The sequence below is a fragment of the Oryza sativa genome, chromosome 9, assembly GCF_034140825.1.
Source record: "Oryza sativa Japonica Group chromosome 9, ASM3414082v1".
NCBI classification, from domain to species: Eukaryota; Viridiplantae; Streptophyta; class Magnoliopsida; order Poales; family Poaceae; genus Oryza; species Oryza sativa.
The window spans coordinates 22987225-23014620 of NC_089043.1; the positions used below are offsets into that span (position 1 = coordinate 22987225).

The window sequence follows — 27396 nt, forward strand, 5'->3', positions numbered from 1 at the left end:
GAATACAAACTTTTTGTTACCAAGGGAGGCAAGCCGGCGCGTGACACATAGGTACCGTGGGACCGTGAGGAAGAGATAGGCGAGAGATAAATATAAGCAATAATAATTCTATGCAAACGATTATCTTCGCGCGAGTGTGAGGACTGAACTTTCTATAGCCAACAATCTTCGCCTGTGATCAAGTGAAGCTGAGCGTCGTAACCAGCTGACGGGGCCAAAGCCAGCCGCTACGGAAGAGCTAGCACAGGGGGCCCCGGGCATCGACGGTACCCAGAGCTCGACGCAGGGCTAGGATAGAGCTAGGAATCGTAGCCCCCACACTTATAGCAAAGAATTGCTTGTATGAATGAAGCAAACACAAACCTTTAGCTCGAAGAGGACCCCCCACCATGGGTTCCGAACCATCTTGGGAAGCCTGTGACCACTTAGCAAACGAGGTCAGGTTCCCACGAGCCTGTGTCCCCACGCTACACATTCTGTTTGCTCTTTCCTTTCGGTGGCCTGCTTCCAATCTCTTTTCCTTCTACATGGACGATTACTTTCGCATGAGTGTGAGAGCCGAAAACTCTAGAGCCAGCAATCCCCATCCACAGTTGAGCCAGGCCGGGTACTGTAGCTAGCCGGCGGGACCAAAGCCAGCCGCTACGGAAGAGCCAGCACAAGGGGTCTCGGGCATCGACGGCACTCGGGGCTCAACTGAAGGCTAGAAAACTTAGCCCCCACACTTAGCGAAGAATCGTTCATGTAGATGGGAGAGAGGTTGGGCTCTTACCACCGAGGGAGCAAACAAATGCGCAACACGCGGGCGTCGCAGGGCCATGAGAATAGAATGGGGGGAAACAAATATAAGATTTCAAGCTAATGAATTGAAAAATTGAAAATACTTGAAGCTTGAAAGGACGATCAGTTGAGCCAGGCCGGACACCGTAGCCAGCCGGCAGGACCAAAGCCAGTCGCTAAAGAAGAGCCAGCACAGGGGGTCCCGGGCTTCGACGGCACCCGGAGCTCAAAACTGCAAGAGTCCTCCTAGGAGTGAACCGAGGCGGCAGCAGGTTCATGGGCCAACCCCGCACTTGGCCCCTGAGGGCCATGGGGAAGACGTTCGCCATGACCCGGTCGCCACCCCTCGCCGCCTCTATGATCGCCATGCAGATCTGGAGGGACTTGGAGGGGTCGGCGCCATCATCGTACTTCTCGGTGAGGTAGGGCTGGAGCTTTGGGGGCCCTCGGACATTCCGAAGACTCGCCACAAAGACCTGGTAGCCAAGCTTACCCGGTGGGGATGTGGGGGGCCTTGCCCCCTGCCTGGGGTGGCGCGACACTCCAGAGGATGCTGCGCCTTCCCCCGTAGCGGCGGTGTGACACTCACCACGCCGGCGCTCGAAAAAACCTCAAAAATCACGAACGCGCCCCCTACCTGGCGCGCCAGATGTCGGAGAATGAACTCCTCCACCAGGGAACCGTGAGGCCCCCCTTTGTGAGTTCGGCCGGGGGCAGCGGGTGAGATTCGAGGGCTTGGTGAGCGGAGCTGTGTGATCTTGAGGGGGTTAGGCCCCTCCAAGACGATGAGATAAAAGAGGTTTATACAGGTTCGGGCCGCTATGAGGCGTAATACCCTACTCCTGTGCATGATTGATTGAATGTAGAACACCAGTGCTTGGGGTTATGAGACCCAAACGCCAGTTCGCTCGGAAGTCCCCCCTCCACCACTAGGCCTGGACCTCCTTTTATACCTCAAGGGGTTACCATATGGGCCCAACAACCTAACCTAGCTCCGGTGGATAAGTATTATAATCTTTGCATTAAATGCATGTCTTGTCTCTTGACTTGGGAAGCCAAGCACACGTCGTCTTGATGATGGGTCCTGTCAAATCTTGCCGCCTGACACGGGGGGTGCCCCTGTCAGTCACCATTTAATGGGTGAAGACTTCTGGGCTCCTATTACACCGGGAAACAGGAGCCTTGCTTTGACCAAAGCGGGAGGACCGACTCCGGCTGGGATAAGAGGATGAGAACCTCTCACCATCATTATTTGATGGGATATGTCGGGCTACACGTCGCCTGACACACGCGATGGTGCGCCTGACATCTTGGGTCCCATCAGTCATTCGACTGGTCACAGACCGGTTGGGTGCACTGCACACCGTATTACATGCGGCGTGGCGCGACCGCTCGGGACGCCATAAATGCGGGTAGGTGGGCCCCTGGAGGCGGACACCTAACCCACCATACGTGGTGACCTAGAGAGGGGGTCGGGGGAGCCCGACCCCTAGTCACGGGAGGGGGTGACCGCCGCCCGACCTCGGGCCCGATCCCCCCTCGGGAGGGGAGCCACGTGGCACCTGGGGCGGCCTTCTCCCTCTAGTCTCGGTCAGGGAGTGGCCGCCGCCCTACCTCGGGCCCGACCCCCCTCGCGGGAGGGCCACGTGGCATTGGAGGGCAGCCTCCTCCATCCAGTTTCTGGGAAGGAGTGGCCACCGCCCTACCTCGGGCCTGACTCCCCTGTGGGGAGGGCCACGTGGCATTGGGGGGCAGCCTCCTCCGACTAGTCTTTGGGGAAGGAGTGGCCGCCACCCCACCTCGGGCCTGACTCCCCTCGGGGGAGGGCCACGTGGCATCGAGGGGCGGCCTCCTCCCTCTAAACCTGATACCCCCGGGCCCATATCACCGACACGCCTCTTTATCTGATCTCCGTGGTGGATAAAAAGAGTGTCCAAACCGGCTGTAATTTTATAGCCCGCTTCTCCTCTTTCTCCTCTTTTTTCTCCTCCACCTTAGCATTTAGCTGGCTTATAGCCTACTATTATACTTGCTCTGAGTGATGGGAGGCTACTGCGTGGACTAGCGAAGCACCGAAGGCTCCTTCGAACATTAATACTGCTGGTCGCCTAGGAGATTTGGAACAAAAGGAACCGCAGGGTTTTCCAGCAAAAAGAGCTCTTGACGACTAGCCTAACAGCCAAAATTAAGGAGGAAGCGATAAAAAAACATGAACCTTGGCGGGCGCGAAGCATTTCGACCAAAGGCCTTGAGCCTGCACATTTTTTTTATTCTTGCGTCTTGTGCCTGTACAATTTTACTCATGTATTCCATGAAATTGGCGGTTCGCCGATTCGTTAAAAAAAGAGAATATGATGAATATGTCAAAAATCATAAATCTAGAAACAAAAACAGTTGTAAAATCTAATTTTGATTCATTGTAGCTCAATGTAAGTACTACATCCGTCCTAAAATATAGCTATTTCTAACACAGTGTCTTGTCCCAAAATGAAGCTATTTTTCCACCTACCTCCTCCTATCAACCAATCACAACCATTCTCATTCACATTCCTTTTCTTTTCAACTAATCATACACATTCTCCAATCATTCTCACATACTTTTTTAATACCCGTGCCAACCTAAAAAATGTCTACATTTTAGGACGGAGGAAGTACTTTGTAACTAAGTTTAAGTGCTCTATAACCAAGTATATAAAAGTGCTCTGTATAGGAACACGAATCTTGATGTAAAGGTGAAAAATTGAAAGGCAAAAACCTAAAAAATATATCGTACTAGGTAAAATAGCAAAAACGAAAACAAAAAGATGAAAAATGGAGACGGTTCGTTCTTACATGTAGACATGTAGTACTAGTGTGTAGTGTAGGCTTGTGGTGAACTGGTGTGGTGACCTTTCGTCCCTGCTCATCAAAATCTTTGTCCTGGAAAAGCGTGGAAAAGCACGCGTGGGGTGATGCCGTACACCAATCCTTAATACCCTCCCAATGCAAGTGGAGTACTGCATGCAAAGTTGCAAAAACCACTACTGCACCAGACACCAGTACCCGACCATCGATCGCCAGGATAAATCTCTTTACCTCCCCACTGGACCATTCATTGTCTGTGTTTGCTTAGCTCTGATGCAATATCCCCACACGATCCATCGATGATGACAAACAATGGCCCGGGCTTTGTTTGATGATAGATAGCATCGCGCCCCAGTTGATGTTGATCAACGATGGCGGGTCCGCCGCGCAGAGGGGAGCGCACCACCAAGCAGCTTATGCTGCTGCTGCACAGATCGATCGATGGACCACACCACCACTACCACTTCAGCAGTTCAGCTCGCTGCGCCACACCACATGGATGGGCGTCTTGGCTTTGGCTGTGTGCGTGTGGGCGAGGCTGCCTAGCGTAGAGACGGACGGCGAGCATTTCCAGCGCGTGGTGGTGCGCGCGCGGGCGCGGTGCTCTCACGTGCGGGTCGCGCGGGCGCGGAGCGGCCGGGGTTGGTCGTACGCTGGCGGGACCGAATCCCACAACATCGGCCCGGCTCTTGCTCCGATGCCTCGTCGTCGTCTTGTCCGCGGCTTCCATTCCGTTTCAGGGGGCATTCACCGCTGCGCCCATCTCGATGCCTGCTGCTGCTGCTAGATTGTATGTCAATAAATTGAAAAAATAGAGTTTTAATACACGACGCACTCAGCTAAACCGGCCTATGCCAAGGAAGGAAGAAAACAAAGATAAAAAACAAAGAAAGGAACTCGAATTTGCTGCTGCTGCAGCGCTGCTACTAGCGAGTGCAACAGTAGTACAACCTAGACTAACCATAGGAGAAACCATTTCAGCTACAGTAAGGGTGGAGCTAGAACGAAATGGGAAGAAATAACACTCACTTGCTTTACTCTATTTTAGGCTGAGCTTAGTCTGATATGAGCGTCTGAGTTTAGATTGAAGGGGTACATATATGATAAAAATAGATGAACTATAATTTTAAAAAAAATTAAAAAAAATTATTGATCAGGTTCCTGGGCACCGCCACTCTTCAATGTAGCTCCGTCCCTGAGCAGTGGTAAGCTGTATGAGAGAGGAGAGAAGAGGAAAGGAGAGACAAAGTGAGAGCGGACGATGAGCATTGGCTTTGCGAGAAAAGTGATGAGTGCAGAGGGAGTGAACTACTCTCTCCTTCCCAAATTGATTATTATACTATATATTATGCACCAAGAGACAAGACCAAGGCCCTGTTTGGTTCTATGGGCTAATTATTAGCCCCCACCTTTTACTCCTGAATTAGCCCTCAATGATCCAAACAGGTGGGCTAATTTGAGGCTAAAGTGAATTAGCCCCCCTTAAAACATTAGCCCCTCCAAGGGGTGCTAATGGGGCTAATTTTATGTGGGGACCATAAAAAGCAGTTCTCTCTCTCCCTCTGTCTCCACCTTTTAGCCTTGAATTAGCCCATGGATCCAAACATACTACCCTAGACTAATGTTTAGCCTACCAATTCATGACTAAACATTAGCCCTGGGCTAATCTTCTAAACAGGACCCAATAATTATTTAAATCATATCAATTAAGACATCATGCACACATTCTCCCATAATGTATGCATCGATTAAAACACAATGCCAATCACAACTTAGCATGCGTATATTTTTCCATGCTACATTAATTGTATTCTGATGAAATATGTGTCCATGCGGTTATATAATAATTAATTTGAGAAATTTTGAATTCCATTATATGATGATCAATTTAGAAAGGAGGGAATACATGTGTGAAAGGAAGCTTAAGTTATTTAATATGATGTGAAGTTGGTGTGCCGAGCATTATTACAATTTACTTATTGTATTCATAAGTTACTAAAAGAGTTACATGTGAGTTGGATAAAATTGAAGCAGCTGCCTACTCTACGAGTATCGACCTCACTCTACGAGAGGCTGGAATTAGAAAACGAGCCGAGCTATACAATAGAGAATCTGGTAAGCAACCAAATCTTTCCTTTTCACGGAGCAGCCCAGCCTTCCCTTTTCCTCCGTTTTCTCTAAGGTGTATGAGAAAAAAGAAACATACTCAACTAAATAATACCCCACTGTAAAATAAAATAATTGGATGTAAAATATCCTACTACTCTATCCGTTTCGAATTATAAAGCGTCCTTATTTAAAAAAAATCAAAATCGGTGACTTTTGACTAATAATCAATATCTACAACAAGTATTACATATGTTAATAATAAGATTGCATTTTAAAATACTTTCATGTAATATTAACTTTATAGTTGTTGATGATATAATATGAAATAAATTAATGGTCAAAGTATGTCGTTGAAGACTGTGTAAAAAATATAGGCCTTATAATTTATACTTCCTCCATCCCAAATAAATACAGCTTTACACTATTCATGTTTAACGTTTGACCGTTCGTCTTATTTGATTTTTTTTTAAGATTAGTATTTTTATTGTTATTAAACGATAGAACATGAATAGTACTTTATGTGTGTGTCACGCCCGGAAATTCACTAGTAATTTTTGAACTTATTTGTGCGTAAAATTCTCATCCAGGAATCAGCCGAGCTACACAAACTGACAATTTAATATATAAATCCATCATAATAATAACGTTACACACTTACAAAAGAAAAGAAAACAGCAGCGGAATAACGGTCTAGCGATGGCTTCAGCTCCACTCCCACAGGCAGCTCAACTGGGGTATAAGCCAAACGTCTTCTCCTTCTGGATCCTTTTTCTTCAACTGAGGTTGATTGATTATTGCAAGAATGAGCATATGACATACTCAACAAGCCACACAGCAAATATGCAAATGCACAAGGATACCAAAGGATGGCACAATATAGTCTCATTTGCGAAAGCAGCATTTAGCAAAGAGTTAAGAGTAGTAAAACAGTAGAGTAATTAATTAGAAATTTTAATCAACACTGAACAGCACACCCATGCTGCACAGGCCCAACCATCCTGAACAACCATACCCGGCTATACAGATCTAACTCCAAACCAGGAGCTAAGCAAATTATTACCAGGTATAACATCCATAATTATTGTGAGAGGTGTGAGACTAATCACGAAAAACATTGCTCAACCCGCCCATAACCGCGGGCACGGCTATTCGAATAGTTTTACTCTGGCCAGAGGTGTACCACTGTACCCACAAGACACAGCCTCAACATCATGTCTACCATGCGTCGCGATACTGGAAAGTACCCGAATAGAGGCTGTGACAATACCCTCTGCACAACACAACTCACCACAGTGCACCATTCCTGGATCATAATCACCCCCTTATAAAACAAGGCATGGACTCCCCAGCGACCCCCGTGGGCTTATCTCCGCCACTTCTCAGTCTGGTGCTCCGCAATGAACCATGCTATACAAAAGGTAAAGCCGTTGCCCACGCTGGCTTGTGGTTGGCACGGTTAATGTTTCACAATAGTAGCTTGCGAACCGGTCCTTAATTGTCATGAGCACGACTCTCAAAACCATATGCTCACAACCCACCATTATCAAGTTTTAGTTGGCAAGTAATTAATTAACCAATCACGATTGACTATCGTGAACTATTATTAAGCCATCATTAAATAATAGTGAGTCATAAGTTATCCCAATAGTGTGCTAATGTTTCTAAGCATGGCTAAGCAATCATATCTAATATCTAGCTGAACCAATATATAAAGCTCAACTAGTCAAGTTATAATAACCCAAGGTATCAAGGAATAAAGTAATCAATGCAAACAGGCCATAACAAAGGAATAGATTCACACCACCTAGTGACATTCGAAAATAAATGCACAGTTGAAATAAAGAGAGAATTTAAATATAGGATCAACATGCTCAAAGGATTGTGTTTAGGATCTATGTGACTTTCCTTGCAATAATCGGTCTTCAATTAATCTTCTGAACACTCCCGACGCACTCACGAACCTTCGCAACGATGGAAACAACAAGCTAACACGCAAAACGAAGAAAAAGACTAATAAAAACCAAATAAACAGTACAAAAACAAGCATAAACAGTACATATAAAGTAAAGAAACATGTAGATCATGATTTTAGATGAATTTAGCAACTTGAACCACTCAAAACCGAGTTACGATGATTTAGTTATGAATTTCCGAAGATTAAATCGGATTAAATCCTTTATATAGGTTTTAATTGAATTATGACGCAATAATGAATTATTTTTGAAAAGGAAAAGAGGATTATTGCGTCAGCGGGTCGGGTTCATGGTGGACCGGGTGCATGGCGGCGGCTCACGGAAACGAACGGCCGAGATCGATCCAACCAAAACGAACGGCCGAGATCTATCGGTCCACGGCCGGACCACGGGAGACGACGACGATGACGTCAGCGGTGACGTCATCACCGGCGACGACTCGGGCACGCATGCCCGCCGGCAAACGACGGCGCGGCGGCGCGAAAGGAGAGCACCAAAACGATGCGGGCGACGCGGCGAACTCACCGGTGACCAAAACAACGGCGGAAGATCAACGGACAGCAACGGCGACGAGGAAGAAGCGGCGACGACCTTCGGCTTGACGACGGCGATGGTGTTCCAGCGGTCGACAGCGACGGCGGAGGGGCGGACGAGATCGGCGACGGCTTGGTGTCACGCCCCGAACTAGTCCCGACCGGAACTAGCCCGTGACGCTCCAAATTAACCTGTTAATCGATACCAGTCGCAGGGAACAGTGCTGGTATCACAGGGAGACAGAATATCACAGCAACAGAGGTCTCTTTATTATAGAGTAGATGTACAGTCATGTTGGGCTGCGGACAGATCCCGAGCTCACAACTGCATTACAAAAGGAAAGCGGAAGCCAGGACTTGGACCAATCAACACAGGCGCGACTTGGGAACTAGGCCGAAACCCTAAAACTCATCGTAGCCGGCTTGCTCCTGGAAGAACTCCTCATCAGTAGGATCCGCTTCATCTTCTTCAGCAACTGGGGGGGAAATTATTTATATAGAGCAAGGGTGAGTACGGGAGTACTCAGCAAGCCATGGGAAATAAGTGTTTAATGCAGGCTTCAAGGAAAGGCTGGTGTTTTTGCAATTAATTTTATTTGAACTCTTTTCTGAAACAACTAAGTGAGTGCTTCTCAAACGACACGGATGAGACAGTGCGTCTCGTCCGGTCGGAGTATGTGCAATGTATCAGTCTTTAGAATTTAAACAAGGTTGGCACCCGGCCAACAGCTTTTTCAACGGCCACCCGGGCCAACAACTTTTCAAACGGCCACCCGGGCCTAGCTGATCCCATCAGCTGCAGATTTTTCAAACACCGAACCCCTTTTCACACAGCAATTTCACAAGCAGTAGTCAAACCAAACTACGCTAGGAATCACCTCACATCCGCCCATGACCGTGGGCATGGCTGTTCGAACAGTTTGTTAACCTCTGCAGAGGGGGTACACTTTACCCACACGACATTACTAACCCGGATCACCCAGCCCGTGGGGATCAGCCACGTCGGGAGACCTCCAAGCTTTCATGGCAAGGCATTTCCAAAGCCGACACAGGTTTACCTTATGCCGACGAGAGGGGTCCCAGACCAACAACAGGTTAGGTCCCAGACCATACTGTGCCAGGAAGCCCAGGGGTCCTCCCCGACACCACCCCGGCGAATCCACATGTCTCTCGGCATCAAGGCTCCCCTGATAAGCTAGTTACTCAGCCAGGGGTGTCCCATTCCACCCATGTGGTCGTACTTGTCTTATGTTTGGATGAAATTCCAAGGAATCGGTCCTTAAGTGCGAGAGCGGGAAACCATACACCCGGTACGTTTCCCGGTCCGCGGTTTTGGAAATTCATTTAGTTCGCAAGCACCGACCCAGGTGTCGGGTTTTCCAAGTCTTTTGTAAAACTCCAGTTTTACGCAAGTTGTTACTCAGATTTTAAGTTTGAAGGCGACCGTCGATACTGGCACAGGGTGCACGAATATCGAGGCGCAACTGGATGATTACAAGGGGACATGGTATAGCAATTAACAATGGAAGGATCAAATGCAACAAGTTAGGTAGGTCTGCCAATCTGCCTTGCAGACGGAACAACAGATTAAGTGCAATCCTATCAATGCATAATATTTTGCAAGCAATATAATTAGATTTCGAATATAGGCTCAAGATGTCCAAAGGTGGCTTGCCTTGCTTGAGATCTGGAGCTTGATCCTCGAAATCCTCGCTCTGCGGGTCTTCGGGCTCCGAAACTATACGCAAAACGGGACAACTCAACAAACGGCGAAAATAAAGCCCTATTAATGACCTCTAAGCATGCCATTAGATAGATCTCGAGATTTGAGAAATTTTGGAATTTGAACGGAGTCAAACGGATTTACGGTTGGGAAGATATTGAATTTCTAAGATTATTGGATTTTTGGTCTAAAGGAAAAGGATTTAATTAAATCCTTTTTTTTTTGGAAAAGAAAAAGAAAAGAAAAGGGGAGAGGGAGGGAATATAGACTTCCCTCGGGCGGCTAGGGCGCGGCCCGAGAGAAAGGGCGGCTCGGCCGAGCTTAACGGGCCGGCCGGCCCAAGAAGGCGGCCCAGAGCGGCCCAAGACGCGCGCGCGCGGGAGGGAGGAGAGAGAGAGCCGGTGGACAGGGCTCACCATGCGCGGTCCCGGGTGGGACCCGCTTGTCAGCGGCTCGGCTCACCGTGCGGAGGGAGTACGCGGCTCATGCGCGCGGGCGGGGGAGGGACGCGGTGCACGCGCGCGGTTCGCGGTGGACGCGGATGCGGCGGGCCCACGCGCAGCCTCACGGCTCGCGGTGGAACGCGCGCACGGGGAGGGACTGACCGGGGTCGGCTCGACCCGGTCTAGGCTGAGCTGGCGCCGACGTGGCGCCTACGTGGCTGCCACGCGGGCCGGCGGGAGGTAGACGATGACCCGGCCGCGAATGGACGGCGGGCGGCGGCGGCGAGCGGCGGAGCGAACCACGGCGATACGGACAAAAGCGAGCACACCGGGCGGTTGCTCGTGATGAGGGGAGACGAGCCAACGGCTCGGATTTGCCGGAGGAAGCTTGACGGCGGCGACAACCGGCGGAGGGGGGGGAAGAGGGAAACGGCGGCGAGGCCACGAGGGATCGATTCCCGGCGGTGAGAGCATCTACGCGGTTTCGGGAACTCGATGCTAGCGTCGGATTGGACGGAGCTACGCCTAGCGAGGCTGGCGACGTGTGGGTGCTACGGAGCTCGAGCGGCGACGGCGGCGAGCACACGACGAGCGACGGCAACGGTCGGGGCGGCGCCGGCTAACTACGGGGAGTCTACTCGAGCTACTACCGAAAGCTAGGGGGAGGAGATGGAGCGAGGAGGAAGAACGGAGGGAGGCATCACCGAGATGAGGAGGGGCGCTGTGACGAGAGGCCGACGGCGCGGGAGTAATCTCTCCGGCCTCGGGCCGGGGAAGAGGAAGGAGAGGGCGCGGCCGAAGTCCCCTTCCGCGTCCTTGCTCGTGCTGACTCCTTCGACACGCGCAACAACAAACGGCGACGGCGAACAGAGCACGGGGGCGGCAGCTATGGCGAGGAGGCGAAAACGAGGGAGATTGGAGGGGAAGGAGCTGGGGTTTAAAGGGGGCGGCAATGTCGGTTTGGGAACCGACTTAGGGCGGTCAAGGCGCGAGCTGGCGCTCGGCGGTCGCGGCCAAAGCGGCGACAGGGAGGATGACGCCGGTGGGGGAAAAGGGGAAAAAGGAGGGGGAGAAAGGGGCTTGCCCTTTTGCCGATTCGGGAAAAAGGAGGAGGGGAGCGGGGGCGACGCGGCAGAGGGAGGAGGGGCGCTGCCTCCGTCCCTTGGCGGCTTGCGCGCGGAGTGGCGGGGGCCGGGCGGTGACGACGGCGATGACGGCGGGCGATTTGGAGCGGCGCGACGACACGGGCGACAGACGCGCACAGAGGCTGACGGCGGCGGCGACCGGGCGGTCGGCCACTCGGCACGCGCGCGCGGCTTGCAACGGGCGGCATCCGCGCGGGCGTGCGCACGCGAACACGGCGCGCGGGAAGTGGCAGCGAGGGAGCGGAGAGGGAGGACTTGGCTCGTCTCGGGCGGCTTACGCAGGCGCGGCAGAGCGAGGAGAGGGGAAGGGGGCGCTCGGCGCGGTGGCTCACGCGCACGCGCGCGGGCGGAGCGGAGGAGGAGGAGCACTCGGCGCGGCTCTTCGCGCACGCGCGCGCGGCGCGCGGGCGAGGCGGAGCGGAGCTGAGCGGGGGGGGGGGGGGAGCGGAGCGCGCCGGGGAGGGGAGAGGGCGAGAGAGAGAGAGAGAGAGAGAGAGAGCGCCCGGGAGAGGGGGAGAGGGAGCGCGCCGGGAGGGAGAGGGCGGGGGAGATGGGCCGGGAGAAAATCGGCCCATCGACCCCCGGGGGAGGCAAAATAGACTTTTGCGGAGGAATTTGATTTGGAAGGATTGGATTCGGGATTGGACTCGACGATAGATCGGGGATTGAGATCTTGAGATGGCACGGACACTAGACAACAAGCAAAGAAACAAATTTCACAATTAGGGTTTTTAAGAGATAATTTTCCCGCTAGGCGCCACGACGGAACGGGCGCTACACTTGGCGATCCCGATGGCGGCTTTCCCGAGCGACGACGACGACCGGAGCGACAGCGGCGCACGGCTGGACGAACGGCGGCGACGGCGGCGCAAAAGCTCACGGGGCTAGGGCGCTACAGACGGCGGCGGGCTAAGGCGAGAGTGGCTGCGGGTAGAGGGGAGCTCGGGGGTCCTTTTATAGGGGCAAGGAGGCGGCGGCGAAGGCCCACGGCAACCGGCGATGCGAAGGAAAGGTTAGGGTTCAGAGAGAGAGACGAATCCGATTCGAGATCGAATCCACGAGTTTCCAAACCGAATTAGGTGATGATTCTAAAAGAGAAAAGGTAGAGGAGATCGAGAAGATCATTTCCGCAAATACTCTCCCGAGGCATCGAGTCACCTACACATGAAACAAACAAAGAAACTGTCACATCCTGATTTTTGTTTCAGGATTTATAAATTATTTAATAAATTATTATTAGAATTTATATTAAACGTTCATTAATTTACAAGTGAAGTTAAATGTGGGAAATAAAATTTCCTAAATTTAAAGCATGGATGGATTTAATTTTTATTAAATTCTCTATGATTAAGTATACTCTCTGAAATTTTCTCGGATTTTTTGGAGCTCAATTCCTAAATGATACAAAGAACAGTTCAGTAATTATTTGATCATTAATGATCTAATTATAATTGTTAAGAGCTTTTCTTGTTTGAAAATCCTTAAATTATAAATTGTTGTTTAAAAGGAATTATTAGAAATGATCTTAAAAGCCTAAAAGAGAAGATCTAATTTTAATTTGCTAAATCTCAATATAAAATTGGGCTAGATAAAATTTTGTTAAATACTTCTCTTGAATCTTTAGTTCCTAGATTTTTCTGGGATTTATTTGAGCCAAGAAAGTATTTTTAATAAATGGAATTGCATTTCATGAATAATTTAAATTAAAAAAGGTTTTTAAAAGTCTCTTTTGGCTTTGGGCAGAAAGCCGGCCCAAAACCTCTCTCTCCCTCGGCCCAGTCGGCCCAGTCCGGCAGCAGCCACCCGCGCGCGCATCCGCCCGCTGACAGGTGGGGCCCACCTGTCAGGGCTGTCTTCCTCCTCCAGCCGTCGCCCGGCCGAACCCTAGCCGAGCCGCGCCGCCGCCGCCTTTCCTTTTTCGCTCGCCTATTTCCCGATCCGGTGAAATCAATAGAGGGGAAATGATCTTCTCGATCTCCTCTACCTTTTCTCTTTTGGAATCATCGCCTAATTCAGTTTGGAAACTCGTGGATTCGATCTCGAATCAGATTCGTCTCTCTCTCCGAACCATAAACTTTCCTTCGCGTCGCCGGTCGCCGTGGGCCTTCGCCGCTGCCTCCTTGCCCCTATAAAAGGACCCCCGAGCTCCCCTCTACCCGCAGCCACTCTCGCCTTCGCCCGCCGCCGTCTGTAGTGCCCTAGCCCCGTGAGCTTTTGCGCCGCCGTCGCCGCCGTTCGTCTAGCCGTGCGCCGCCGTCGCTCCGGTCGTCGTCGTCGCTCGGGAAAGCCGCCATCGGGATCGCCAAGCTGTCGCCGATCTCGTCCGCCCCTCTGCCGTCGCTGTCGACCGCTGGAACACCATCGCCGTCGTCAAGCCGAAGGTCTTCGCCGCTTCTTCCTCGTCGCCGTTGCCGTCCGTTGATCTTCCGCCGTTGTTTTGGTCACCGGTGAGTTCGCCGCGTCGCCCGCATCGTTTTGGTGCTCTCCTTTCGCGCCACCGCGCCGTCGTTCGCCGGCGGGCATGCGTGCCCGAGTCGTCGCCGGTGATGACGTCACCGCTGACGTCATCGTCGTCGTCTCCCGTGCTCTGGCCGTGGACCGATAGATCTCGGCCGTTCGTTTTGGTTGGATCGATCTCGGCCGTTCGTTTCCGTGAGCCGCCGCCATGCACCCGGTCCACCATGAACCCGACCCGCTGACGCAATAATCCTCTTTTCCTTTTCAAAAATAATTCATTATTGCGTCATAATTCAATTAAAATCTATATAAAGGATTTAATCCGATTTAATCTTTGAAAATTCATAACTAATTCATTGTAACTCAGTTTAACGTGGTTCAAGTTGCAAAAGTTATATAAAATAAAGATCTACATATTAAAATTATCCATAAATAGAATTAAATTTATTTAATTCTTTTTAAATGGGCTTTAATTAGATTAAATCTTGTAAAATTCGTAATAAATTCATATGAAGTCAGAATGAGGCCGTTCAAGTCTCATAATTCATCTAAAATTATGATCTACATGTTTGTTTATTTTTTATGTACTGTTTATTTGGTTTTTATTAGTCTTTTTCTTCGTTTTGCGTGTTAGCTTGTCGTTTCCGTCGTTTCGAAGGTTCGCGAGTGCGCCGGAAGTATTCAAGAAGATTAATTGAAGACCGAATATTGCAAGGCAAGTCACACAGATCCTAAACACAATCCTTTGAGCATGTTGATCCTATATTTAAATTCTCTCTTTATTTCAACTGTGCATTTATTTTCGAATGTCACTGGGTGGTGTGAATCTATTCCTTTGTTATGGCCTGTTTGCATTGATTACTTTATTCCTTGATACCTTGGGTTATTATAACTTGACTAGTTGAGCTTTATATATTGGTTCAGCTAGATATTAGATATGATTGCTTAGCCATGCTTAGAAACATTAGCACACTATTGGGATAACTTATGACTCACTATTATTTAATGATGGCTTAATAATAGTTCACGATAGTCAATCGTGATTGGTTAATTAATTACTTGCCAACTAAAACTTGATAATGGTGGGTTGTGAGCACATGGTTTTGAGAGTCGCGCTCATGACAATTAAGGACCGGTTCGCGAGCTACTATTGTGAAACATTAACCGTGCCAACCACAAGCCAACGTGGGCAACGGCTTTACCTTTTGTATAGCATGGTTCATTGCGGAGCACCAGACTGAGAAGTGGCGGAGATAAGTCCACGGGGGTCGCTGGGGAGTCCATGCCTTGTTTTATAAGGGGGTGATTATGATCCAGGAATGGTGCACTGTGGTGAGTTGTGTTGTGCAGAGGGTATTGTCACAGCCTCTATTCGGGTACTTTCCAGTATCGCGACGCATGGTAGACATGATGTTGAGGCTGTGTCTTGTGGGTACAGTGGTACACCTCTTGCCAGAGTAAAACTATTCGAATAGCCGTGCCCGCGGTTATGGGCGGGTTGAGCAATGTTTTTCGTGATTAGTCTCACACCTCTCACAATAATTATGGATGTTATACCTGGTAATAATTTGCTTAGCTCCTGGTTTGGAGTTAGATCTGTATAGCCGGGTATGGTTGTTCAGGATGGTTGGGCCTGTGCAGCATGGGTGTGCTGTTCAGTGTTGATTAAAATTTCTAATTAATTACTCTACTGTTTTACTACTCTTAACTCTTTGCTAAATGCTGCTTTCGCAAATGAGACTATATTGTGCCATCCTTTGGTATCCTTGTGCATTTGCATATTTGCTGTGTGGCTTGTTAAGTATGTCATATGCTCATTCTTGCAATAATCAATCAACCTCAGTTGAAGAAAAAGGATCCAGAAGGAGAAGACGTTTGGCTTATACCCCAGTTGAGCTGCCTGTGGGAGTGGAGCTGAAGCCATCGCTAGACCGTTATTCCGCTGCTGTTTTCTTTTCTTTTGTAAGTGTGTAACGTTATTATTATGATGGATTTGTATATTAAATTGTCAGTTTGTGTACATCAGTTGATTCCTGGATGAGGATTTTATGCACAAATTAGTTCGGAAATTATTAGTGAATTTCCAGGCGTGACAGAAACCATATTCCGAGACCAAGCTATTCCCAACTTGACTCATTAGTAGCAAACAACAGTATTACATACGTATAGAATCCATCTAGAAACCATAACCATGAAACAATCACGGATATCCAAAGAAACAACCCGAAACCGAAACCGACTCAGCGTCGGCCGGTCAGACCGCGGGCCTGGCCGGTCTGACCACACACATAGCACCGGTCTGACTGGCAACCTCCACCCGGTCGGACCGGTCACATAAAATAACAGTGAATCCGATCATCACCTGAAAATTGATTATCTCCAAAACATGCCAATTGTTTATCACAGAATAAGAATTAAAACACACATTGATCTTATAGCGTTTTCTTCCGTGTTTGGTTTCCGATGTGATTTTGGAGCCACTTTTATAACAAGTATGTCCATACTTATTATACTATGTTTTGTCACATCCAATTCTAGGTTTGTTTTTTTACAGAAGAAGTAGGCACTTACTTTATATCTAAAATTTGTAGTACTATAGTATGTAATATCCAATATTAATTTTATTTATTTCGATACGGAGGAAATATTATTCAGTTCTGTTTTTTCAATCGGTGAACCCAATAGACCCTTAACATACCGCACTTGACTTTGACGTGCATTACGACCTAATTTGATTTTGAATTTTCGAATATGATTTTTTATAAGTAATTTTAGGTAGATTAACAAGCAACGAAAATGAACGAAAATTACTAAGTAAACCACTGAAATCAATCTGAAATAAAATTTTAAAACTTATATGAAGATTTGCCTAGCAACACCTTAGTTTGATGCTGATGGCATTAAACGGGTATGCAGATGCCCATGCTCCAGAGTCCAGAGGGCTATTAGTGCGTTTAATTTCCATACCTCTCTGTTCGTGCGAATATGATAGTTGTGGTGTAGATATTTTTAAATAATGAAATAGGCGTCATGTGTAGTGTAGAGATATGGCATATGTGAAAAATGTGTCAAGCCGTGCTCTTGGAAGTATAATCCTAATCAATAAAAACAGAAACTTGCACGACTGTACGATCTCCAGTTCTCCTTTGGGAGTAACTAGTTGGTTTGAGTTTTGTTTTTTAATGGGTTTGATTTGATTCATTGATTGTGATGCCCTTTAATCATTGTAGTCTTATAATGTCGTCGTACTCACCCGTGTTTCATATTAGACGTCGTTTCAACCATTTCTACTAATTATTTTTTAAAGTTTCATCAAGTTTAAAAATATATAGCAATATTTTAAACACAAAACAATGATATTATTAAAAATATATTCAATATTACATTTAATTAAACTAACTTAGTGTTATAGATGTTGCTAAATTTTTTCTATAAACTTGATTAAATCTAAAAAAAATTGACTGGATAAAAATAGATAAAATGACTTATAATATGAAACAGAGATAGTACGGTGTACTTTACTCCTTTAGATGTTTTACAGTCATACTTCCATGCGGATATTTTCCTTGTAAAATTCATGTTGAGCATCCAAACAACTCATTTGACAAATTACAATGTTTTAAATTTTCATATAATAGCATATGCCATGACATTTAATTAATATGTTTTTCTTCTTTTTTTGTGACTTTCTACTCATGTGTTCGAAAGGAGCACCAAATCAAACAGTCCGCACCGCACGTTAATACTGCTAGTCTCGCGAGGGATTTGGAAGTAAATGAATCAAGAACCTTTCAGCACAAGTAGCTCTGGGCAACCGGCCTAGTCACAAAGATCAGGGAGAAGCCCAAGGGCCTCAGAAAATTGGCTACTTGGTTGACTAGTCACTAGCTGGGTTTAAGGATCTAGCTTTTACTTTTGGGAGTATCTAAAATACCGCCGCAAATTTTTTTAGTGAAGAACTTTTAGAAGTAACTATAGTATAATAGAAATATAACTGTATTGTAATTATACTGTAACCTATATAAAACTTGTATTTAACTATGATTTGATTGACTATCATCGGGATTTTACACGTGACATGTGTGATAATTTTTTCTAGCAATTTTTTCTCAGTATGTACAAATCTCGAAGCGATCCGATGACTACAAATCTGCAAGCTTTGAGAGAAAAACTTACGGAAGTTTTCTAGCAATTCCGTTACTTTTTCTCCTTTTCCTTACTGTACAGTTTGTTTATATTGACGCTCCTCCATTCGTTTTGAAAAAAAGAAAGAAAGAAAGAAAGGAGCCCTCAACCGGCAACGGATGGTTCACCCGACCAGCCCACGGCCCGCGCGTGTCGCTGCCTCTGATCCCGCGCGCGGCAGTGATAAACTTCCGGGAGTTTGCACATGGGCCTCCGTTCGCGGACGCCACAGGCCACAGCCCCTGTAACAGCCACGCACCATCATCTCCGTCCCTTTCGCGGAAAAAAGGCCCCCACGGCCTCGTAACCGCGACTGTCTCCGCGCCGCGCGCACGACACCGCCGGTGTGCGAGTGGATGCACGAGGCGCGACTCGCGAGAGACGGCTCGGCGCCGACGACCGAAGAGTCGACGCCGGTGTTCGCTTGCTTGCTTGCTGCTGCTGGTGGTGGTGATTTCCGTAGTAAAGTTAGTATGGAGCCATCGTTTCATGAAACGGTATATTTGTAAACGAAAAATAATTACTTACGTATTCATAGCGATCCAAAAAAAAAAGGCTAAACAATAAATTTCGATGAAAAACCTTAGAATCAACTTTAAATTTAAGATTAAAAATTTAAATTTTGGCTGATAAGTATAATCATAAGCGAAAAGCGAAAAGATAAGTACCTAGAGTTATAAGGGCTTGCTGTAGTAAAGTTGACTTGAGAAACGTACTTCCCGAGTGTTTCACTGACTGACTGCTACTAACATACTCTTACTCCAGTAGAGAAACGAACACATGTTCAAAAACTTAGACTAATAATTCACGAGTCAAATGGGGATCGAACCGAAGATCTGAACTAGTGAGAACATTAATTTCTCACCGGAACAGAATCTCTGGACACGCAAAAAAAACTAACCGCATGTGAGGAGACGAGCACACCATATGCTCGTCGCACATGGTTGGCCTCTAAATTTCTACGGACGATCGACACGCCAAAGGCAAGCGAAGAATCCTTCAAAATTTCGAACATAAACTACGTGTTCCTATAGTCCTATCTGTGAATCTTTCAACTCGGCACAACCACTCGCCAATGACGGTTCATCTCACACTTGTTGTTTATGCCAAGATGGAACAACCTCATCAATCATCAGTGTACTGTAGTAGACTGAACATATCTTACCATGACATGGCTCACGTGGCTGGTGGTGGTGAGCATCAATGGGAGTGATTTGAAATGAATCATTTCGTACATGGAAGGGACTGATTCATCAAAGACCTACACTGTCGGTCACAACGGAGTACTCCCTTCGTCTAAAAAAAAAAAAGTAACCGAAGATATCCCTCCCTAGTATAACGAATTTGGATAAATTACTAGGAGACGGAGGGAGTAGTAGTGATCTTCCTTTCCTTCTTGAAAAATCAATTATAGTAGTACGTAGTTGTTTTTCTGAATAATGAACTAGTGAAATGTCATCGTCAAACAGAGGAGCAGAAGAGATGTAGTAGAAATGTAAGAGAAACCCCTTTTCATATTCATTCATCCATCAGCAGATGAGTAATTATGAATTATGATCGTAATACGTTGTAAAAAAAAATACTCCAATTCGATCCTACAAACATTGCCTACTATGTCCAAAAGAATGGCTCTTTCAAATCAATTCAAAATAGAATCAAGTGTGGAGAAGCATGAACAATGTGCTGCTGTTGCAAATTTGACTCCAAGAACTCTCTCTCTCTCTCTCTCTCTGATCATCACCACAGGAGCATCAAGCTACCAGCCAATGCCATCACCAAGCCATTGACGACGCCGGCGCCGACGCCGCACGCGGCGCTCGTCGAGTCCGCCTTGCCGCCGCCGGCGCCCGTCTTGCCGGACGCCGGGCCGGGCGCGAGGTCGGACGCCCCGGACACCGGCGCCGGGGCGGGCGCCGGCGCCAGCGGCGGGTCCTTGCTGAAGATCTGCATGGGCAGGAGCACCTTGTTGAGCGCGTACACCGCCACGGGCCTCGTGGCGTACACGCTGCTCGAGATCTTGGGCCTGGACCACATCGACTGCACGGAGATGGTGCCCATGTCGTCGGTGAGGTTCAGCGTGTACGGCGCGCCGGCGAACGTGTTCACCGGGTTGAGCTCGCTGAGGTTCTTGAACTCGGCCAGGGAGTAGAACTTGGGGAACGCGTGGTACAGCAGCAGCGTCTTGAGCTGGTCGCCGGTGAGGTTGGAAAAGGTGGACTGCTTGATGGCGGCGAACGCCGAGTCCTTGGGGACGAAGATGGTGACGCCCTCCTTGGTCTTGTTCGCCTGGCTCTGGAACGTCTCGATGACGTTCGTCTTCTCCAGGTAGTTGAGGAACGTGTGGAACGGCCCGGCCACGCTGAGGAGCTCGGCGAGGTCGACGTAGTGCGGCGCCGGCGCCGGCGCCGGAGCCAAGCTCGGTGGAAGCGACACCGGCGACGGCGCCGCCGGCGGGCTCTTCTTCTGAGCCAATGCCGGTGACGGCGACGATAGGAGGACGGCTACGACGGCGGCCGCGAACATGGCTGCTTTGAACTCCATCTTCTCTTCTCCTCTGATCCTGATCCCTGAGATCATTTAAGCAATGTACATTGTACAGTGATCAATGCAAGATGAATTTTCTTGATCATAAAAACCAAAATGTTTGTTTGTTTTTTGGCTGAGATCTATCTGTATTTGAACTGAACTGCTTAGTGACATCACGATCATTAGATCTAGTTTAGGTGGTCACATTATAGTAGTAGTCTGATAGTGTCACCTACCAAAATCAGGACACATGATAAACTGGTTGCTTCAACAACAAAAAAGATACTTATGTCTTTTAGATCTCAGCACAGCACAAAGACAAAAAGAGAAGGACCAACTACCAAAGCTGAACATTCAAGAGTCTACACCAAGCATACACAACAATCTTCGCTTCGACTTAAAGAAAAAGAGATACCCTCATGTGCTAAAAAAAATCTTAATTTCTCAAGATCATTCAAGAATTACATATGAAAAAGATCAAAATATACCATAAGCATAAAAGTACATTCAACAATAAGTAGCCCCAAGCTATTAACCACAATGACTCAATGAGATGAAACTATGAAATTTGCAAAAGGTAACAACAACTCCAAATTGCATTGCAAATGCAGGGGAGAATTCAGATTCTGCAAACCTGAGCAGAGCAGGGGAAGGAGAAGAGAAGAGAAGAAGAGGGCAACTGGACGGCAAAGTGTTGAGACTTGAGGGGAGGGGATGCTATATAGAAAGGTTGGTGTTTGTGTGGAAAGGAAGAGAATAAATTATGAGATTCATATGGGGGGTGGCGGCTGTTGCGGCCATTGCATTGCAGGTCAGTAGGCACCACCACGACCACACCTCTCAACCAAGAGGTGCATAATGAAAGCTGGCCAGGTATTAGCTGCCCTTTTCTTTCTGTCCTAGCTTTCTTCCCTCCCTGTTCTTGAGTAAATTGCACTGCTTGTTTAGTGTTAGTACCATTATTAAGTGCTTGTAGAATTAGTTTTAAGTTTTTGTACCTCGTGCATATCGTGTACGGATCACCGATACATAAGTGTACACGATAATTTCCATTCTGTTTGTTTCGATTTATTTGAGAGAAATAGGGTAGCATTTATCTCACATTTACTGATAAATTCCTCTTCACATTTGATGTTTGTAATGTTTTGCCTTTTCTTGGTGTATGTAATATGGGAACAAATGGCGCAAACGTGTATTTTTCGCACTCTTTTTTTTCCCTGGAGTGTGTACTGTCTGGCCAAGATACTAGTTTTAATGTAAAGTCCAACTTGTAATTGTGCAGTGTTGTATTTCTCGCAAATCTGACTTCTCAAAACCAACTTGCAGGCTTTGGCATTTTTTAATTGTTCTTGTTCAAAACTGTAAGATGACTAATGTAATTTTTCTATTCACTGTCTGGCACCTAGATCCATTAGACAAACAAAAATATTTTAGCATATTTTGCAAGTACAGATGCATGCAGGACAAAGAAGATTGCACAATGTACTGAGAAGTAAGGGTGTGTCCTCAAAGGTCAGAGCACAGAAATTCCAATTTGAAGTACTATCTGCAGTGAAAGGGAATCACTCTTTGCTGGAGCTCAGACCATGTACTGCAAACTTCAGAAGACACTGATGAGTATAGTATAGAAGTTGATTATCAAGGCTATTTCTCGGAAGAATCCAATTCAGCTTAGGCCTTAGGGTATCATGTGTGGTTTATAAATTTGACAACGCAACCAATGCTCCATTTCTATCAAGGATTCCCCCAACTTGCTTGATACTCAAAGTACTAAGACCAAACTCATTTTTTCTCCTTAAAGGAACCAAACATAGAACCTTTTTCCATGAAAAAATGTGGCAAACTGCTATCAGCTAGCTTTTTTTGCTTCCCGATAATGATATTTCCAGAAAAGAAAAGAATACATCTCTTGAATAGAGTTCATGTTAAAGTATAATCACATTAAAAAGGTACGATAGCTTCCATTTCTAGTCACCTTTTCAACTGCACCCTATGTGTAACTGGCAGCTTTTGTTGCAGATTAAACAGAAAATGCCCGGCGACAAATTAAATATTGTACACTTTTAATTTTCATAGAGTATTGTTGTGATTAATTGTGTACTTCTTTCTTGTGAACCCCCCCCCCCCCCCAAAAAAAAAAGCAGCAAGGATAATAAAATATACTGAACATAGTATATAAAAATTGGATTCGAATAATTGGAAATCATAACCGAATGAGCTATTTGAGCTGATTTTGTAGTGTCGGTGAGATGACCACTTGACTCGTGTGATGGCCTGATGCAGCTTGTATCTGGTGGGATTAAGCATCTTCCCTTGCATCAAATGTAGAATAATAATTGTTCAGCGGTAGGTAACAACTCGTTAATCATCCGAGAAATGAAAACTCATTTCATGAGCTGTCATTGCCAATTAGGCTTTAAGAAAAAATAGATTTCGTACCGCTTCGTCATTTCCAATCAAGTGAGATCCTTAAAATCCATTGACTACAAAATCGACGGATCTGACAGCATATTGGAATTTTCATATCTATATCGATGACTCAGTTAAAAATTACTACCGACAGAATGATTTTTATTCCTATATAAAAAAATATAACTTTGTGTACAGACTATCTCCAATACATTTCAACAATATCATATCTTTTGTGCATATCAAGCTATATTGAGCTTTCTTAATTAATATATCACATTGTGGAAATAAAATTCCTTGGAGGCCAGCAGGTTATAATTAATGAAACCAATCCAATTTTCAACTTGTTTTTCTCCTTTCCAAGAAACGTGAACATTGGTTAAAATATACTATTTCTTCCATTTAAAGTCATTCTGCCAAGAACAGAGCCCTTGTTTTTGTTTCTTCTAGAACTGCAGTAAGCAATGCACTACTCCTTAATATTAAACAATCAATGCCTACTTCAAGATTATACTAGTACTCACTACTCAGTAGCATAAAGTCACCTTCTCCTTTCACTACCTCTGACTTCTCTAATGAACTTGAATAGAACAGTTGTTTTAAGTGGTTGCTGCCCTTATGGATCACTTCTAGTTAACCTACCCCCTTAAACTGTAGGGTGATGCAATCCCTGAGAACTTCGCATGTAACCTTCTTTCTCTTTTTGACTATCCCCAAAATCTTTAACATCATATTCAGGTCACATTACGGCCATCAGAAGGAAACAAATCACTAAACAATTACTACATCTCCTAAATAATCGACTCTGCATTTTCGTAGCAGGGATGTTTGTCCACATGAAACATGATTCCTTCCCATCACACCGAAGAAAAGCATTGCATTTGATAGCTTTGTTTAATGAATCCAAGACCAGAAAAAATAAAAAAAACTAATACTATGTGTTTCCATTCCTGCATGCAGATGACGATGCCTTATTCTTCAGCATGGCAGGAGATGTCCCTGGAATGCAATTATTGTGGACTAATGACACGATAACCACCGGAAAATGAACACGGGAAAAGGAGAGGATTGACGTAGAACGGGGAGAAATGGTTGTCACGAAGCACACGCTTTGCTGGACAAACATCCACATCTGCCGCCATCGTTCAAACAATGCATCCATCCACGCAAAGAAAAAGGCAAATCGAAAGCAATTTTCTTTCTCTTGCAAGGCATGCCATGCCTGTCAATTCAGACTTCAGAGCATCAAGGAAGCAGGCTATTGGGCTCACAGATTTTTGGGCTTTGGGGACATGGGCTTTTGCAGTCCAGTTCTATTTAGTAGGCCGTGTCCGAGGCCTACGCAAATGCATTCCAAATTTCCAATACAGCCCACGTGCATAAACTTTCGTGGCCCATTTGTTTCCTGCCCGTTTTCCCTTTCCCTTAGGAGGCCCGTTGGCCCATGGAATTTGAGTGGGTTTATACTAGCCTAACACGTACACTACTAATTTTTGCATAAATTTTATACATTAAAACTTTATGTATAAAGGGCTGGTTTGGTTTGTGGCCTAAATTGGCCTTACCAATTTTTGGTAAGTTTTGGTATGACTAATTTTGAGAAGGTAAAGTTGTATTTGGATTGAAGCCAAAATAGCCTAAGTTAACTATTAAAATGGCATATTTTCTTAGGCATGCCAAAATTTGGCTTTAAACCAAATAGACACTAAACACTATTGAAATTGCCAAATATTGGTAAGCCAAATTTAGGCTTAAAACCAAACCATCCCAAAATTATTTGATATATGCACTTTGCTAATGAATTTTAGAAGAATTTTAAAACAATTTCAAAAAGAAAAAAATATATTCTATGAACTTTCTATTGTGGCGTCTAAACTACCCTACGCACACTTTTAGGGCGAAATTGTTTTAGGGGCAAACTGTGCCAAAAAAAAACAAGATGCGTGGTAGACATTTCATTCATTGGCATGGTTTAATGCAAACAATTTTGGGGACCAAAATTTAAACCGAATATTTTAAATATAAAAGTCAACTTGAAACAATTTTTAACTGAATATGTATGCTTTTGAATTGACAAATTGTAATTTTATGCCAAAAGCACATCCTATCGGGACCCACAAACAAACCCAAAACGATAAATAATTTGTGAATAAAACTTTTACCTACGTGTTCTTAACGACCTAAAAGTAAAGGCTGAAAAATAAACTTCGATGAAAAAAAAATCTCAAAATCAGCTTTAAATTTAATATTAAAATTTAAATTTTGGTTAATAATTAAACATAAGCATACATAAAAGATGGGGCCGTAGGAGTCCTATTCGTTGGTCACCGTATGGGCCTCACATGATGAGAGTACATGGGCATCATAGAAACTTCTTGAAATCGAGAGAAACCAGTGGCCGATCGAGGTGATGTCTGTCGGCAGACCAACCACAAATCGGCACAAGTTTAAGGAGTAAGGACCATCGGTGTGGTAAAGTGGGCTTGGCACATGCTGTTTCATTTCATGGTATCCTCTATCTCGACCAACTTGCTGCTGATGCTGCTGCTTGCCTGCTTCTGCCGGACGCCTTTCCTCAAAGTGATGAAGTTGCCAAACCTGATTTGAGCTACGGACCAAAGTTAGCTTGCCAATTACTCCCTCCGTCACCACAATATAAGAGTTTTTAAGTTTTTGCTTACAATATTTAACCACTTGTCTTATTTAAAAAATTTGTGTAAATATGAAAAACGAAAAGTTATGCTTAAAATACTTTGGATAATAAAGTAAGTCAAAAAAAATAAATAATAATTTTAAAATTTTTTAAATGAGTTAAATGGTCAAACAGTATAAGTAAAAACTCAAAATCCCTTATATTATGGGACGAAGGGAGTACTATTTGGCTCAACTGCAACTGCACGTACTATATTCACATGCTAACATAAGCTTTGCGTAAGTGCTTGGTTTTACAACAATAAATGAAGGAAAAGTTCTTCGCTTCTTCTGCCTCTGCAGCAATGCTATGTTTAATTTAACCACGCACAGAGCAAGGCGCAGATTCGCCGCGTCCTGTCAATGATATTCCAACTCACTGTCACTGTCATATGATCTGCAACCTGCCTAAACCGGCCCGAATCCATGGGCTTCCTCTCCTTTTCTTTATACAACAGCTAGCGTATCTCCCTCGAGGCGAACAAGAACTTTGCTTACGTTTAGCATTTCTTCACTTGGCGAAAAACAACTCGTCAACATTGGCACATCCCACAGCATATTACCAGGCCAAAAACCATGCGCAATAATCTGATTAATTAACGCGTTGTAGACACGCGGATTCGACAGTATAAATAGCGGCAACTCGTTCTCACATCTCGTCAAACACCTACAACACCTGAACCAGCTGAGAGCTAGCCAAGAATTCGATCGGGCGAGATGAGCGTGGAGATTTTGGATGGGAGGACGGTGGAGAGCTTCGTGGAGGACGAGGGGGCCTTCAACTCGACGGTGGACGACCGGTTCGCGGCGCTGGACGGCGACCGGGACGGCAGGCTGTCCTACGCCGACATGGCCGGTGAGCTGATGAGCCTCCGCGTGCTGGAGACCCACTTCGGCGTCGACGGCGCCGCCGCCACGGACGCCGAGCTCGTCGACCTGTACCGCGGCCTGTTCGCCCGGTTCGACCGCGACGGCGACGGCGCCGTCGACCGTGAGGAGTTCCGCGCCGAGATGAAGGAGGTGATGCTCGCCGTCGCCAGCGGCCTCGGCTTCCTCCCCGTTCAGATGGTCGTCGAGGAAGGCAGCTTCCTCAAGAGGGCCGTCGAGAGGGAGCTCGCCAAAGCTGCCTGATCATCGCCATCGCCATCGCCAGGCGTCAGAGATTCTGCCTACAGATTTGCAGGTGTATCGAGAGATTTTTGTAGTATTTACAGAGTGTATACTAATCAAGTGCGTACTGTCCTCTTGCTGAAATGGCATTTCAGCCTTTCAGCTATGTAATCCGGGATGGAAAATTTTGTTTGATCTGAATTATTTGGTGTCAGCAATAAAATCAACGTTTCGATGAAACGATTTCGAGTACTACAAACATGATTTCAGTGGGAATTGTGAAATTATTTTCGTGTTCTAAAGTGGAGCTAAACGCTGACACTACTCTGCTTGCCACGGGCGTCGTCAATGTCGGACAGCAGCTGCGCGAACGCGGCGCGCGACGAGCCGCCGTCTTTCCAGGCCATGGCCGTGGCTTCCCTGTGCGCCTCGACGCGGTCTCTCAGCTTCCTTCCTTGCTCGGACTCC

At 46.3% G+C, this 27396-nt stretch overlaps 2 protein-coding genes across 2 annotated transcripts; one reads left to right on the forward strand and one right to left on the reverse strand.

The window, feature by feature from the left end:
• Nucleotides 1-19677: 19677 nt before the first annotated feature.
• Nucleotides 19678-21411, reverse strand: LOC9269038 (fasciclin-like arabinogalactan protein 7). Its single transcript, XM_015755223.3, has 2 exons — nucleotides 21353-21411; nucleotides 19678-20759 (listed from the first exon to the last, which is right to left on the reverse strand). Exon 2 carries the CDS (start codon nucleotides 20731-20733, stop codon nucleotides 19930-19932), a length of 804 nt encoding a protein of 267 aa, XP_015610709.1. The 5' UTR covers nucleotides 20734-20759; nucleotides 21353-21411; the 3' UTR covers nucleotides 19678-19929.
• A 5065-nt stretch (nucleotides 21412-26476) lies between these two features.
• On the forward strand, nucleotides 26477-27168 carry LOC9271885 (uncharacterized). The gene has a single exon (XM_015795969.3). The coding sequence runs from the start codon at nucleotides 26536-26538 to the stop codon at nucleotides 26947-26949; it is 414 nt and encodes a 137-aa protein (XP_015651455.1). The 5' UTR covers nucleotides 26477-26535; the 3' UTR covers nucleotides 26950-27168.
• Nucleotides 27169-27396: the final 228 nt, after the last annotated feature.